Here is a 13,972-nt window from a genome sequence, read left to right as displayed (position 1 = left end):
GAACTGGTGATACTTTTTTATCCGCTTATTAACTACTTGTTGTTGTTATCAGCTTTATAAAGGAGCAAATTCTCTTCTTTGTGTCCCTGTTAAATGAAGAAAATAATTTCAAATCCTTCTTTGCACATAGAAAGTCCTGAATGTTTAAGCCCTGTACTCACCACATCATACTATTCCAAAAGGACATTTTGGTCCGAGACTGCAGGCTTACATGTGGTGCCTAGAGTTTCTAAAATTAGAAAGAGAGGCAGAGACTTCAGTTATCAGACTCCTCTCCTGTGAACCAGCTTCCAGTTTGGGGTCAGAATTTCCTTTCTTGTGTAGCTTACAGTTAGCCTGGTTCTTCCTGAACTATCCCATATGGGTGCATAAATAGCTTGAGACTGCCAGGGAAGTTCCCATGAAGCACTGAGCACTTTTCCTCTATTCCCCTCTTTTCATATATTTACATGTGTGTCATAAATATTTTGGTTTTCTTTCCTCTAGTTTTTGTTTTGTCTTTGGTCTCTTTATGCTCCTTTTTCTCTTCTCTTTCCCTTTATTGCCAAACCTGCCCCTGTCCTTCCCCGAGCCTGGTTCTTACAGAGGTCTCTCCTGTTAAAAGGAATCTGATTTTTAGGGTTTTCTCTCTAACATTATAGGTTTTTGCTATTGCTAGATTATTGCCATATAAATGAGATTGAGCTGGACATACTGTGTACATGTATATAAATTGCAGACTGGCTTTTCAAGTTTCAGTTTCCAGGCTGAGAAATCCACACCTTTAATTTTGATAATGGAAACAAATTTTCAGTTGCTGGTTATTCTGACGTTACTGTGTGACCCACTGAATTCCTCATCTGTCCTGGACTTCGCCTCGTCAGTGCTTCAGTGTCTGTTACCTGACCTTGGCAGGTGCACCTGCTGTAAGCTGATCCGTCGCCCCGAAGTGGAGATCAATGTGGATCTCCACATCAAAGTGGACGACTTACACCGAAAGCCTGTTTGTCTTATTGAACGATGCCATTAAACGGCCAGTGAGAGGAGGAGGATGGAGAGAGGCAGCGTTTGAGTGTGGAGTCATGTGTCCGTCCTTTCACTGAGGTTTAAATAGCGTCATGTTCACAGTTTAATGTAGTCAAAATGGAAGCAACTAACTCAGCTGTGACCCCAGTGGCACCAACAAACAAACAAATTCGGACCACTTTAAAGTTTCCTTATGTTGTAAGTAGATACAATTTTGGAACTTCATCAAAAATCTTTTTCCTCATCCTGTAATGTTCCTGTAGAAACATCAAATTTAAGGTGAATCTCATCTGCTGTGGAGTTGAGCTTTATGAATAACCTGACCTCCAGTGGTGGGTGTGTCATCCCCCTCATCACCGGACTCCACTGCAGTGTCAGTGGGAGTCAGGAGATCCTCAGTGTTCTTTCCACCACCCGACTATATCCTCAGTTGAAGTCAGCAATGCCCCGTCCACTCTCTACACAATGAATCTGAGTTTGCTCAGCTGTAGACTGTAAAATATTTTTCTTATCAGTTTTGTGGTTAACATAAAATCTGAAGCTGCCTTTTTTATGTCAGCGCTTGACAATTAAGTCAACTCAGTGAGATACAACTGAGGGCTCCAGCTGTGAGAAACAAATATGAGGACTCTCCATCTGTGTCGTATTAGTACCTTAGTGCCTCTGGTGAGTTCCATTTACACACTGGGTCATTAGTTAGAGAGATCTGTCACTGCCAACTGATGTGTAGCAAGCAGTGTTACTGTAAGTAAGAAGTGTGGTTTAGCTCTAAGAATAACCATTTTCCTGAACCCAACTATAGGTTTTAGTGCTTAAACCTAATTAAACCAAATGTCATAGACAGTAAAAACTAAATTAACAAAATCTACAAATTCCAAAACATAAAGGTATCAGTGGGGCACAAACCTGCACCTTATGCCAACATCACCCCGTCTGTCTAACGTGGAACATGTAAGTAAAACTAGACTGTTATCTCTCAGCAGCGAGGCAAGAACACTAAATGAGGCCTTGAATTAGTTTATACACCGAAATGTTAGCTCTATGACAAACAATAATAACAATGTTTTGCAATATTCCTTAAAAAAACAAACAACACCCCCCACTAATGAGTTAGAAGCATGGTTTTAAGAAGCATACGAGCATGATCGGAGCCTATTTTGGTGTATCAAAGTCTATAAGCAATTTACAACTTTAAACTCAACATCTGTTCTCTGGCCTGAAACAGCCTAATAAAAGACACAGTTTGTCACTGTGCTGTCACTGTTCCAGCTTTGACCCTAAAATCTTCACTTTTTGCTGCTCGGAGCAGAGGCTTCCTCAGGGAGCGGCTGCATGCTGAAAGAAAGAAGCACTGCAAGACCGCAGGAGCAGGAGAAAAGATGAAAAATAACCTCTAACATCTCAACTCCATTAATATTACACGCTCGTGTCTGTACAATACAGTGGAATCTCAGCCTGCTTTATCCTCTAAATAATTCACGCAATAAAATCTTTTCTCTCTATAAAGCCCTTAAACTTGTCTCTTCTTGGTGCCGCTCCAAGTGTAGGATGGGAAAAAAAAGACCGTGGCAGACTGCGAACAAAGAGTAACCCAGAAGAAACAAAAACTTATATTTATTTGGAACAAAGACATATTCCAAATCTGAGCTTTGTTGCTTCCTTGCTGACTGAATACAAATATCTTTTTGATATATCTTTAGAAAAGTCAGAAAGTATGGAATTGTTTATCTATATCTATTTTGGAGGAATTTTAATCCTGTTGGGTCATTTTAAAAATAAAAACAAAAAACTCTTCAGTCAACAAATTTTAATTTTTCTCTATGGTAAGTCACATTTTATAATTATGTTGCCTGTTTAAACACAAAAAAGGTGTGAAAGTCTTATGGACATTAAAATCACTTTCAGATTAGAAAACAAACATTTTCTGCAACATAAACTAAACATCTGTCAGTTTTTGTGAAATTGTAGCTCCATAAATATTCCTTGGACACAAGATCACATAAGACGAACAAGTTCAGCTCTAATGTTGGTGTTTTGTCCCTTGAAGAGCGAATATGAAGAGCAAACTAAGGGAATTAGATTTGATACAGACATAAATTTATTCAATTTAAGCTGTTAAAGATTTTTTGTTACAGTCTAGGCATAAAAACTGCAGCTATTTCATCAGACAATGGATGATGTTTGGATCAAAATCAGTACTCTTTGTTGCCATAAGAAACAAAACTGACACTCTTCTTTTTGTTTTTAGTTGTCTCATAGCCAAGTTATCCCTTATTAACAACTGTACACTTTTTTCTACATTTAACAAAGAAATTTGTATTAAGAGCTAAAGTTTAGCTTTAGTAGGGGCCTGATTGCTTTAAGTGACAGATGGAATCTGACTAAGGCAGCTGTAAACATCTGTTAGACTTCACCTCAGCTTCAGCTGCACAGATGCAGCCTGCTAGCAAAGCCTATGTTAGCTAATTAATTAGCTTTCCACCCAATTTAAATATGGCTTCCAAGTCCAGAAAAGTCAAGAGACCAGTGGGTGATAAAACGGAGAGTCTATGCTGTTAACTAACACAAAATATTAACATAATTTAGGGTAAAACACCTTCACAGTTCAGATCTGTTCACATGTTTTGACCAAAGATTACTGGTGACTTTTAAGCTTTAAGCTGCTGGCTTTAAAACTGAAAAAACATGCTCAGTATCCTATAATTATATATAATTATATATAATTATATGTATATATATTTGTGTATTTCACACAGTTTTATATATGTTACGAAAATTAGTGAGTTTGGAACAAATCTTTTTACAAAGGTAATTTGGTGTCGAATATTTTCATATACTGGAAAATGTTCAACGTATTCTAAGAAGAGGGAAAGTAGATTATTACAATTCTTTCTATTTCCCCCCTGAATCTACCTGGATTTTACCTGTTTCTGCAGCGCGCTGCTGTGACGCACGTCGCGTCCTCTCTCGGGTCAGCATCGGAAATATGTGCTGCTACACAGACAGGATGAGACCGGATCCAGTGTGCACAGCATACACCTGCAGTTACTTAGAAGCGGACACGACCCTTTCTCCTCCTCTCTCGTCCTTGAGATCAGCCGCTTTTTGAAGATTTTGTTGGGACCAAAGCCAAGAGAAAATCTGGGGACCTGAAACTCGCCCTGGGAATATTTCCAGTCAGATTTCGGGATTTTTGAGTTCATGAGCGCTTTTGTACCTCCAACTTGCAACACAGCCAGTCATGAAAAAGTAAAAGAAGAAAGTGTGAGAAGACAGCTCCTCGATGAAAAAGAGCTGTATTGTTTTTCAGAATTGCGTTTTTACGCATATGCATCTCAAACCTGGAGTGAAACACAGGCTGTGAAATTACAGAAAATATTTGAAGATTCGTCTTTCTCTAACTGAAACACAGATTTCTACTAATGGTTGTCATGGGACACACCAGCGCGCGGATGTGAATAAAGATAAACTCACAGATTTACAGATTGGGTAACATCCAGCTTAAACGCGACTTTACTTTCCCGTCACCTCTGGTCACAAAACGGGACATTCTGAAGCGAAGGTGTCGTGGTTAACGCCATGAGACCATCCAAATACTAATGTGATGGGTAAGATTACCACTTAATGCACACATCGCCTGTTACGCGCGTTAATAAATCAAACACCATCTAGCCACGCATTTTCTTCCTCTTATCAGGTCTCCAAAAACGCTTCCCACTGTGGGGGCATGAAAAAGTCATTTTAAATCAATTGTAGGGTCTTAGTTATTTTTTTTTCCTCCAAATTTGTGGATAACTTTGTATTTTTATTTAGAACATAAGAATCTGCAAACGCAGCTCAGATGATGAACGGACGGAATGAAAGAGTGTTTAATGAAGAGAACCTGATGTGCGTTGAACCGCAGCTTGTACGCAAAATAATTCAATTCAATTCAGTTCAATTCAGTATTATTTATAGAGCACCAAATCACAACAGCATTCCCATAAAGGCGCTTTGTATGGTAAGGTAGACCCTACAATAATTATTCTAATGCTGGGTAATAATTGGATCATTAACTTCACTGTATTTACTGGATTATCTCCACATTGTAGGAACAGAAAGTCAGTCATTACTTATGTTTTATAAAAACATGTTAGATTCATGATCCTACTCAGTTTTTTTTTATGAAAAGATGAGAAATCAGATTCATTCATTTTGCCTCTGTTTTCCTAGTTGAAATCATACATTTAACTACAAATTTACTTCTTCTTTTTTTTCAAATAAGAAGCTCTAAACATTTCCTTGGTTGTTTAACAAAAGTTTTAATCGTCTGAATGTAATCTAATCAAATGGTTTAAAAAATGGGTATATTTTCATAATTTTCTGGCTCAGACTCTATATGATGTTTGTGCATTTGAATCACACACTGTGATAGAATTTGAGTGGAAACTAACTGAAAGGGTTGAAGGAGAAAACCAGGTTTAATAGAACGGTCTCTTTATAACATAACTAGCACTGCATTAGTGCATTTTTCAGCACCTTTTCCACCTTCCTGCTCTCTTTAACACAAGCCAGTTACTCAACAAATTACGGCTCTGTCGAAGAAGCCACAGATGTTGGATAAACTGACAATAATTGTTATTATTGTAAATTTAACTTTTGCTTTTTGTTTTTTAATTGGTTCTGTCGACAGTAAGAAACATCTAAAAGAATCTGTTTTGACATACGAGTGAAACTTTCTGTTTTTCCTTTATCTGCTTCACAATGTGAATCTCCATCACCAATGAAGAGAAATGCAGTTTGGTGATAAAACATCAGCCTTCCCATTACAAATAAACTCGTGTAAAGAATTTTCTAAAATTAAGAAGTGCAGGAAAAAGGTTTTAGGATGTTATTGTGCTTTTCTAGAACATGTGCACAAAAATAGGTTGAAATATTTATATTTTTCTGGTTTTAAGAAAATTTCACTTCTGCAGCCCATTTCCTGGCAATAAATATTTATGAAAACTGGGTTAATATATCAGATTTATTTTCATTTTTAAGTCTAATGAAGAAGATATGATGTGCTTAGTTGGAGTGAAGCACTCAGCAAGCACTGAAGGGTGGACTGATGGCTGTTGACCTTTGAGTGTGTGTTGTGTTTGGTCATTTGTGTATAATGCTGACTGGCTGTGTGGGTGTAAATGACTCTCCAGCCCTCAGGGGTGACAGGGTACCGTCACTATGGAAACCCAACGCAATAGCCAGTGATGAGTTGATCCTCAGCCTGCTGATGAGGGAGCTCATCAGCTCAGAGTGTGTTGTATAAAATTTCTGAGTGGCTTCAAGTTCAAATGTGTCCGACTTTGATTGTATCACAGCACGCTGACATACTGTCATCTTCAGCCTGGAGCCTTTACAGATTACAGATCATATGAAAATGATGCTGAGAGTGCAGATGGATTACGGTGACAAAATGCGTGTAGCATGAAAGTGTGGTCAAGTAGACCTATGGTAGTGCTTTTCTGTGATGTGTAAGTAACAGAGAGAGTTTAATTCATGTATTAGTATTTGGTTGCTATAAATTATGATCCATAGGGTTTTTAATTTTGGTTTAAATGGCTGTGACAGGCCTTTATCAGAAGAAACGTACATGTAGTGAATGTGTGTGTGAATGGGTGGATGACAGGTTGTGTAAAGCGCTTTGGGGTCCTTAGGGACTAGAAAAGCGCTATACAAATACAGGCCATTTACCATGTAAGTAGGTCAAACATAATGAATATTATATTATTCTATATTCAGTATATAATAATATTTATTATTTACTGGGAACTGCTCAACTTTTAGCTCCTTAAATTATTTTCATACCAAAAAGTGCTCTAAAAAGATCCATAAAGCAGACTTGTCACATCCTAGTTTTCTAAACCTAAGTTTGGACTCAACCTTGCATTTATTTATTTTTAATTCTAGAAAGTACCTTTGTATTTGTATGTTTCTCCTGTTTGTCCAGTATCATGCAATCTTACAGATCCACAGAACATTTATGACATCTGGTAGCTTCTAGGTGGATTACCTCCACTCTCTGATGATGAAGTGAAAACCTGTGGTTCTTCGAAAACCTGCATCAGGTTGGCTTTAAATATGGCACAATCCCTGTAGACACCCAAAGAAAATGACAAACATGGTGCACTAAAAGTACTTTTAGAAGTACATTTTCCCAAACACTTACATTTACTGAAATTTACTTGAGTAGGGTTAGGGGTTGGCACTTCTTCATGCAGTCATGTTCTATAGAGTCTTGCTAATGACCTACTAATTGTATTCAGGTGTGTTGCAACACTCTCAGGACACTGGCCCCTGAGGACTGGAGTTCGAGACTCCTGCGTATGCAAGCTGTATGCTAGCTTTTACCTGTGGTAAAAAAATAATTGTACTTTTAATCCAATTGCCTGACAATTATAAGGCTTTTTGTGAGGCACAAACAGCATGTTCACCAGTTTTGATGTGTTAAAGTCTAGCACTTTATTAATCTGTCGCCTAACACTTATGGTAAACATTCCAGTACTAGACTAGCATAATTTCCACTTTGTTGAGTACTCAAAGTACTTGCTGCAAAAAAACAAAAAACTGCTGAGCAATGGACGATGATTAAAAACTCATATTCTGGTTCCACCAATGAGGAAGTTTTTTCTCCCTGATGAAGCTTTGGACAGTTTCAGGGAATTTGTATTGTATTAAGATTTTAGCTTTATGTTAGTTACATCTCCTTTCATGTTACTGTCTGCATCTGCCTGCTGGCATTTTAGTGTCTGTCATGATTTATTTTGTAAATCATCAAGAAAACTCAAAGTCATGATGCAACATTGGACTGACTGACTGCAGTCATTCAATTGCCTGCAAGGGGAACTTGTCAGATTTCCTTCTGCTGACGCATTAAATGGTTGACGAACATTTGCTAGTGTCTCAATAGTGTTTTAATTTTTCTTTCAGTTCACTAATACACATGTAATTCTGCTTTGGGACCATACATATATTAAATATGAATGAAAAGCAAATGATACAATGTAATGATGTAATGTTTCTGTTTTTCTCTTATATCGTTTGAAGGAGACAAACTAGATTAGGTGTAACCTTTTTCCAATTTCTAATCTGAAAACAGTTTAGTGCATGTTTGTGCACCAATGGATGCTTTATTGTTTAATTCTCAGGTTGTTTTAAGTGCATTTAGCTGAATGCCTTCAAGTAACAGGCGCCAAATGTTTAATGGACAGTTAGCCTGTAAAATACTGACAAGTGAGGCTTGTTTAGATTTTTTTTAACCTTCACAACGTGTCTGAGAAGCCCAGTTGACCTGAACAGAAAGAAATTATACAATTTCTTTTAGTTTTGATGCATTCTCAATCATCCAGGAAAGTAAATCTACAAAAGTTGATTCTGTTCATCTGGACGTAGCGTTTTGTGGGAGAAATGTTTCGTCACTCATCCAAGTCACTTCTTCAGTCTCAGCTGACTGCAGGTTTCCCCAATCTTATAAACAGTAGATGTGCATGATGACTGAAACCAGCCCACTGAAGGAACAATGGGCTGGGAGGTCAGTTCCTTCATCATAATTATGCAAATTCTCATTCTCATTCCCACAAAACGCTACGTCCAGATGAACAGAATCAACTTTTGGAGAAATTTCTATTAGAAACGTATACATTTGTACACCTCCTGATTATTGTTTTTTATTAATCCAGACACGATGAAAGGTATGACTAAATGTCCACTTCAGAGTGTGACACAGTGGAACTCAACTTGACAATATCTCTTACGTGATTTCAATGCCAATGTGAAAACTCTGAGAAGAGCTGTTTCAGTGGGAAATCCAGATTAAAATGTCTCGAGGATGCTTGATTATGGTTTGCCATGTTAAATTGAGCTCTCCTTAAAGTCTGGATCAAGTGGGAAATGCATTTTCTTCCTTGGACCTCTCGATTGTTGGCTGGCTTTGCACTTGGCTTACTGTGACTACATTTTCTGACCAATTAGATTACTGACAAAAATGAAGTATTAGAATCAATAAGCAGTATTTTCTGTAATGGCTGCTGGCAAGAGTTCAAACATTTTAGAGCTTCACGGCAGAGCCATAAAGTATAGTTGTAAAAATGTAACAGCAACATCATTATCTTTCCTACAGCCTCCCCACCCACCATCTGCATCCCTTTTTCCTTATATATCATCATCATCTCTTTTAATTTTCCTTCCCCGTCACTATGCTCTCTCCCCCATAACATGATTTTCCTCATTACCTTCTTTTTCTCTGACCTTCTTCATCTTTGTGTATCCTTCACCCTGCTTCTTTCCCCTCCTCTCATTATCTTCTTTCCATCTGTTCTTTTGCACCTCCTGGCTGACCTGTCCCTCTCTCTCTTCTTCCTTCTCTTGCTCCATTTCCAACCCAATCTCTTCTCTAATAAGCGTTTCCTGCATAGAAACCCTCACTTTCTCCCAAAAGAGCTTTTGGGCAAAGCCAAAGGGAAACTGCCAGCGTTGTAATAAGTTTAGGTTTTTAAATGAGTTATTTTAATGAGGGTTTCAGTTACTCAACCATAACAAACATTCCTGTTTACAGAGAATTGAAAAAATCCACAGACTTCTATCAAATAACATAACAAAGACTCATTGCAGACTCATTACTCTTATGCTGGCTAATTGTCCTTACGCAGGTCAGTCACCAGCCAAATCCCAGTGTGAGTCAGGAAAACCCTGCTAATATTCCCTCGGTGGTCTCCTTCTCCCTTTTCCATTCTCTTCTGAGAAAAGTTTAAAATAATTTTAAACTTAAGACCTTCTCTCAATCTGGATTTTGATTGAGTTTCCTTTAAACCAATCATACATACGTTGCTTCCGTGTTTGACCATTTAACCAGGTTCAATCACTGATCTGGGTTTGCACCCCAAACCCAGATAAACTGCCAAAAATGGCTGTCCGGATGAATAGTTACTGGTTTCTCAGTCATGTGTGAAGTCCTTTAAACTACTCGAACCAAAAAATAAACTCTGACTCATTGCTTTAATTGCAGGGTGTTGATGGAGAGGATTTCGGATGTCAGCCGGGACAGTGGTCATCGCAGGAGGAATTTTGGCTACAGTCATCTTACTGACGATCGTCGCTGTGCTGTGTTTATGTAGGTTGCAGGTATGATTGTCTCACTGTTCATTACACATCTAAAGTTTAACAGAATGCAAAATGCACCTCAGCACCGTATTCATGAAAACAAGAAACTTGACAAATGTTCACACATGATGTGTGCAGTGCAAAAAGCTGGGAGTAATTTGCTGCCCCAGACAGTTTTCCTAATTATCAAAGTAGTCCAAGTGGAACATTTCTGTGTTTACTTTTGGCCAGACTGGATTTGTGTAACAATCTTGCTTTTCCTTTTAGAAATCTACAGCTGACATCCAAATAGTGCAACACAACCTGCCGAGACAGAGCATACACACTAATAACAAATAACCCATGTTGAAATAATCCTCAACTGTAAGACCTTTAAAACCGGATGGGACTTTTTCTGAGACTTTCAGAAACTCACATCCACATGTTTTCTTCTTGAGTGAGTCCTAGCAGTTAGCATGTAAGATTGCAACTGTAGTTTTAGGAGTGATGGATGCTTTTTGTAATCATCATCATCATCATCATCATCATCATCAACTTTATTTATAAAGCACTTTAAAACAACCACAGCTGACACAAAGTGCTGTACATTGGAACTGTAAAATAAAATTACATGAGATATAAATAAAACACAAATAAAAGAAGAGTGAAATCATTAATTAAATAACTACTTCAATTAAAAGAGAAACTAAGTCTCACTGAGGTTAAAAGCCAAAGAATAAAAGTGGGTTTTAAGACGTGATTTAAAAGTGGACAGTGAAGGGGCCTATCTAACATGCAGTGCAAATTATTCCATAATTTTGGAGCCACAATAGAGAAGGCCCTGTCCCCTATGAGATTCCTCCTGGATCTCGGTACCTCTGGGAGCAGCTGGTCAGCTGACCTGAGAGACCGACAGGGTATGTGGGGATGAAGAAGCTCAGAGGGGTAAGGCGGGGCAAGACTGTGAAGGCATTTAAAAACAAACATAAGAATTTTAAAATTAACTCTAAAAGACACAGGCAGCCAGTGCAGAGAGGCTAGCACGGGGGTTATATGCTCTCTTTTTCGAGTTCCTGTTAGGAGTCGTGCAGCTGCATTTTGAACCAGCTGCAGATGTGAGAGCAATGACTGACTGACCCCCACATAAAGTGAGTTACAGTAGTCCAGGCGGGAAGAAATAAAAGCACGGATCACTGTTTCAAGGTGCTGCCTCGAAAGAAAAGATTTTACTCTTGCCAGTCGCCTTAAATGATAAAAACTGGACTTCACCACTGCTCTGATTTGGTTGTCCAATTTAAAATCACTGTCCAACTTAAAACCAAGGTCAGTAACAACAGATTTAAAATAGACTTCCAGGGATCCTAAAACAACAGTGGAGGACTCACAGGGACCACTGGGTCCAAACACCAACACTTCTGTTTTCTTTTCATTAAAATTTAAAAAGTTTAGAGCCAACCAAGTTTTAATGTCATCTAGACATGTCAAGAGAGGTTTTATGGAGATGCCATCCTTGTGTTTTAGTGGCAAATAAATTTGGCAGTCATCAGCATAACAATGAAATGAGATCCCATGCCTTCTAAGGATATAACCCAGAGGCAATAGATACAGTGAAAAGAGCAGTGGCCCTAAAATTGAGACCTGTGGGACGCCACATGACAGAGGAGCAGAAGACTGACAGAGAAAGTTCTATCTGACAAATAAGACCTAAACCAATTAAGTGCAGTGCCACCAATACCCACTACATCATGTAATCGAGAAATTAGAATATTGTGGTCTACGGTGTCAGAGGCAGCAGTTCGGTCAAGCAAGACAAGAACAACATGGTTACCAGAATCACATGCCAGAAGGATGTCATTAAAAACTCTTAATAATGCAGATTCTGTGCTGTGAAGGGTTTTAAAACCTGATTGCAAAACCTCAAAGATTCCATTTTCATCTAGAAAATCTTTCAGTTGACTAAAAACAATTTTCTCTAAAACCTTGGAGACTAAAGGCAGCTTGGAAATAGGCCTATAGTTTGCTAAAACTGTGTGATCAAGGCCAGGTTTCTTAAGCAGTGGCTGTACTACTGCATGTTTGAAATTTGCAGGAACCATACCAGAAGACAGACTGCTGTTAATAATGTCAAGGACATACTGTTGTATACTAGGAAAAAATTTCTTTAAAGAATTGTGGAGGGACAGGATCCCGTGGGGAACCTGTGGGCTTAATATGGCGAACCACATCCTCTAAAGTGGAGAGCGTCACAAGCTCAAACTGAGTGAAAACAGCAGCGCAAGGGACAGAGACAGAAGGGTCAGAGTCAGGAGCTGTGATAAGAGCCCTGGTGGTGACAACCTTTTCAATAAAAAAGTTCAGAAAATCATTGCAAATCTCAGGAAAAAACTTCCAAACAGACATTCAAAGGAGTATTAAGAACAGTGTCAATGGTCCTAAATAACACACGTGGGTTATGAGAGTTGGAAGAAATAATATTTGCAAAATATTCCCTTTTTGCCTCTTTAACAGTGTTCTGGTAGTGATGCCAGCAGTCTTTTAGAATTTGAAATGATACATGCAGTTTATCCTTTTTCCACCTCCGTTCTGCGCGATCACCTGCCAAATATCATTTGAAAGTGATGGTCTGCAAGTGCCTTTCATGCATACGGTCTCACAGAGACGCCAAGTATATGCTAGCTACTTCCTAGCTTTGAAAGCTCCTCAGCTGGCAGTTTGTTCTTCATCTTTGTGATTCTGTTTACACCTGATTTCTTCCATGTTACCAGTAGGTGGTCATAGATAGACGGTTCATTGCTTTCATGAAAATGTTAAGATTCAGACAAAGACATGCCAACTAGCTCACTACACTCGCTCGCTATCTTTCAAAGTTACACAAACCAGCTTGTTTTTTCATGCCCTGTATTTACTGTTGCTTATACTTATAGTTAACACGGATCCGATTGGTTGAAACATATGATTTGAAACTCTCCAAAAGTTGATTCTGTTCATCTGGACGTAGCGTTTTCTCCAGATGAACAGAATCAACTTTTGGAGATTTACTTACCTGGATGATTGAGAATGCATCAAGACATTTGTTTTGAAAGTGCTCGTTATTTTCTCCTTTGGTTAACCGTTTGTCTTTTAAAATGTTTGACTCTCACCTGGTCCAGTATTACTGCTGTAAGAGGGAGGAGTCTGAGAAGGGGGAAGAGGAGGAACCTGAGCTCGCCACCATGTCGCCGTCTCGCCCCCTGGCTCTGTCGGCTCCTCCTACGCCTCCGACGCCAGAGCAATACAGTGACGAGCCCGAGACGTACCCTCCCACTTTCCTCACTGAAGCCAACGGCCCCGTCAGCTACTCACCTCCGCCGCCACGCAGGTGCTATCGCTCGCATGCCTTCTGCCCTTCCTGTGCCCGCTGCTCACTACCCTTCTACTTGCAGCACCCAGAGAGGCTGTGCAATGGCGGTCGCAGGATCAGCTACAGGACTGTGCAGCAGCAGGACATGGAGTTGCCCATGGACTTGGCCAGCTTCTACCAGAAGCTGAACCTCATCCGCCAGGTCACCATGAAGGAAGTAGTCACCCACAGCGTCAGCACCGACGTTTAGGAAAGCAGCACCGATGATTTAAACGATTCGATGCACATTCAATTATTTCAGCACTTTGCTGTCAGTGTTAAACTGATAAATGGCTTTTAGACCAAACGTCAGGGCAGCGATGATGGAAATTCTGCAATGCTAAATGCATCATCGAAACACACGAAGGGACTAATTTCATAAACTGCTCCTTTTATTTGCTGAATAGCTAGGTAAGTAGCTACTTAACATATCTGCTGTCAAAGGATAAACAAGAATCGACAAAAATCAACACAGATTTCATTTGTTTAAAT

At 39.1% G+C, this 13,972-nt stretch overlaps 1 protein-coding gene across 1 annotated transcript; it reads left to right on the top strand.

Moving 5' to 3' along the window:
* Window positions 1-10,050: 10,050 nt before the first annotated feature.
* On the top strand, window positions 10,051-13,691 carry fam163b (family with sequence similarity 163 member B). The gene is made up of 2 exons (XM_085366875.1): window positions 10,051-10,143; window positions 13,251-13,691. The coding sequence occupies exons 1-2, from the start codon at window positions 10,051-10,053 to the stop codon at window positions 13,689-13,691; spliced, it is 534 nt and encodes a 177-aa protein (XP_085223001.1).
* The last annotated feature ends 281 nt before the right edge of the window (window positions 13,692-13,972 follow it).

The sequence above is a fragment of the Diplotaxodon limnothrissa genome, linkage group LG12, assembly GCF_057381915.1.
Source record: "Diplotaxodon limnothrissa isolate DT_005_m linkage group LG12, D_limnothrissa_male_GT1.1, whole genome shotgun sequence".
In the NCBI taxonomy this organism is placed as follows: domain Eukaryota; kingdom Metazoa; phylum Chordata; class Actinopteri; order Cichliformes; family Cichlidae; genus Diplotaxodon; species Diplotaxodon limnothrissa.
Note: the sequence above shows the minus strand (reverse complement) of the source record. Positions and strands in the feature narration are given on the sequence as shown.

Excerpts from the sequence above, each read along its gene's own strand:
- fam163b (XM_085366875.1), top strand. The coding sequence starts at position 10,051 with ATGTCAGCCGGGACAGTGGTCATCGCAGGAGGAATTTTGGCTACAGTC. Across the intron at positions 10,144-13,250 it reads TGTGTTTATGTAGGTTGCAG|TATTACTGCTGTAAGAGGGA; the intron begins GTATGATTGTCT and ends CACCTGGTCCAG.